The 3123-nt window shown below is 44.9% G+C and overlaps 1 protein-coding gene across 1 annotated transcript in view; it reads left to right on the top strand.

Moving 5' to 3' along the window:
• BRINP1 (BMP/retinoic acid inducible neural specific 1) overlaps positions 1-3123 on the top strand; it is a 186647-nt gene that overhangs the window by 150018 nt on the left and 33506 nt on the right. The window contains exon 7 of the mRNA XM_011360967.1: positions 2163-2385. Within this exon, the coding sequence (XP_011359269.1) occupies positions 2163-2385 (223 nt within the window). The remainder of the gene's footprint in view (positions 1-2162; positions 2386-3123) is intronic.

Raw genomic sequence — 3123 nt, 5'->3', positions numbered from 1 at the left:
TTTCCTCCTTTTCATTTTCAGTTAGTAACCTTAATGACATAGCCCAGGTGATTTGGAGGGATTAATGACCAGCCAAAGCTAAAAGCCATTGATTCCTAGATGGCTCCAGAGTGTTGGTGGTCAAATAGGACCTAGTTTACACATGCCAATGGGGGTTGTCTCCTTTACTGGGAGAAGACTCTTCTACTTTTAGTCAAGAAAGTTCAATCGTTTTAACTTTTAGATGATGTTTTCTTATCTGACCCAAATTCAAGTTCATTTAAAGGACGGTTATCTGCTTCGAGGTCAGTGGAGCCCTCTGCGTGATGACCGGCATGTCTTCCACGTGAGAAGAGGTGGGCTGGCCAAAGCAGCAGTTCATTAGGGCCAGTGCCCTGCCTCCAGCCAGCTCACTGAGTAAATCGATCAGTGCATAATGTGTTATCCTTTCAGTCTTAACGCTACCGTCCATTTTAGCATCATGAGCATCATGGATGCTCGAGAGCATCCATTGAGCACTTTCTGTATATAGGAAACTATTTATGCAAATGCGGTCCTATGTCACCCTCTCACTGTGTGAATTACTATTATACCTGCTTTACAATTGGGGAAACAAGCATGGAGAGAATAATGGTCACACAGCTGTTCGGTGGGTGAGGTGCTATTTGAATGTGTATCTGTCTGTCTGTAATGAGGTGCCTTAGGTTCTGTGAAAGTCAGAGACAGTTTCCCTATATGTGTGTTTTGAGCACCTTTTATTTTTTCCCCAACACACTGATCCTCTCATGTGTTGAGATTAAGTATAACATGCTCAGTAAGAGCATAGGATTCAGAGCCAGAATTCGAATTCTATCATTCATTACTGGCTATGTGACCTTGGCAAGTTAATTAACTTCTCTGTGTCCTAGTTTCTATAAAAGGGGGCACTTGAAAGTACCCTCCTCATAGATTTGCTATAAAATCACTTATATATGTTAGGTGTTTAAGACCAAGCATGCTGCTTGCTTATCGAGAACTATGTTAGCATTGTCTTAATAAAATGAATGGCTCGTGTACCTGCAATTTCCTTACAGGTTTTATAACATTAAGTAAAAATATTAGGCTCAAGATACATGTATATGTATCTTGATTATATATTTTTTATTATATGTATAATCTAACCATTTCATTTTTTTTACCTGTAAAATGATCAAACCCTTAATTCTTTAATTTTTCCAATAGTTGAAGAGCGGGGAAGTCCGGGATGGGGTGTAAGTATGAGATGGGAAAACAACAGCTCAGGTTTTAGTTCTGCCTTTTGTCACTCATGGGCTGTTCTATCTTCAGAGTCATTTTCCCACTTTGGGCTTCAGTCTCCCTATATGCAGAACTAGAGAGCTGACCCAGATCATTTCTGAGGCAGTGTCAGGTCGTAGCACATGCTGACACGCTGAAACTCAGCATCATACACTGAGGCAGAAACCTTCCTCCAGGAGACCCACGAGTTTGTTCCCAACTCTTAAGCTAGAATTTTCCAAACTGGGACATGACATAACATGGTACATACATACAGCCTCCCATGAGACTAGATCACACAATGGAGAGGCTGATCCATTTTGGTTCTCTGTCAAACCTGCAGATTACATCAAAGAGAACACTGTAGTTGGTGCTAATATGCCTTTAACACCTCTCTATCACTTGCTACTTTTCTGTATTTCAAAGTCAGAGCAGGTACAGGGGTTTGGTCATTTAGCAGGTTAACAGTAGTATCTAGCTCGAATTTATTAACATTGTTTTCATGATACTTATTTTTACCACTTTATTTTTATAGCTTCCATTCCACTGAAGGGAATAGTGGTTTTCTATGTAGAATTGAATAAAAATTGAATTGATTCTAAGTAAATATAAGTGATTTGTGAATATCATTATCAAGTTGGCATTCAGGTGACAGAAGTTTGGGATGCCCTGTCTTCAAGATGCAGGACGTGGGTTCACCCCTGCAGCAGCGAAGTAAAAAAATCTTTCTTCCTTGGAAGTGCAGCGGCCTTTGCACTGCCTACTAGGAGCAGAGCAGGCTAGCGCTATGTCCTGTGGGCCTCAAGCAAGTTAGTTTTATTTACAGATCTGCTTTATTTGTAGGTGGGCAGCCTCAGTTGGGGGCAGTCATGCTCAGCCCTTCTCTCCTGGCCTTTGTCTCTTGCTAGATGAGTTTAAATCATTTATGAAGCGTCTCCCCAGCAACCACTTCCTGACCATCGGGAGCATCCATCAGCACTGGGGCAACGACTGGGACCTGCAGAACCGCTACAAGCTCCTGCAGAGCGCCATGGAGGCCCAGAGGCAAAAGATTCAACGCACAGCCCGCAAGCTGTTCGGCCTCAGCGTCCGCTGCCGCCACAATCCGAACCACCAGCTGCCTAGAGAGAGGTAGGTGCTGCCACCCCATGCCACCTCTGCAGGCTCGGGCCCGGTGCCAGCTTGCATTCACTTGTCGCAGAGGGACATGAATGCCGATGGTACATTTGGAGATGGCGAGACCAGCAGTTTATTGGATTGTCTCAGGCTGCTTCTCCCCTGCGGCTCCGGCTGCGCTGGATTTCGCATCATTTCCTGAATCTACCCTGAGGTCAGCCTCTGTGTTCTGTCTGGTCCACTGATGAGGACGAGGACTAACAGTAGCCCTGACTGCCATAGGACATTATACTTGTTGCTTAAAATGTGTTATTTATTTAATTTTGAAATTACTTGGAAAAGCGGGTATTAGCATCCCATCTTAACAGTGGAGAAAGTGAGTTAACTAGTTAATCAGGTAGCTATTTACTGAGGGCCTTTGATCAGAGCCGGGAGCAGAGTGAAGCAAACAAGGCACTTACGGGGTGGTGGGGCGGGGAGGAGGAGGGAAATGTTAAGGGGGCACGCCCACTCTGGGTCCTGTGAGTGCAGGGGCCTCACCTGGAAGCGAGTGCCTCCTTTAATGCCTAGATGCCCTGCTCTTGATGTGCCAGGTATCCTCATGAATGGTAGAGAACAAGACAGGGCTCTGATGTCACAGCACGTTGGGATTTTCTGCTCTCTTAGGGACCCACAGGGAAGGAGCCGGGATTCAAATCCAGGTCTTTCCGACTCCGCCTCCCAGAGCATGTATGCATTGCATCTGGGGTTTTC

This window comes from Pteropus vampyrus, unplaced genomic scaffold (genome assembly GCF_000151845.1).
Source record: "Pteropus vampyrus isolate Shadow unplaced genomic scaffold, Pvam_2.0 Scaffold61, whole genome shotgun sequence".
In the NCBI taxonomy this organism is placed as follows: Eukaryota; Metazoa; Chordata; class Mammalia; order Chiroptera; family Pteropodidae; genus Pteropus; species Pteropus vampyrus.
Note: the sequence above shows the minus strand (reverse complement) of the source record. Positions and strands in the feature narration are given on the sequence as shown.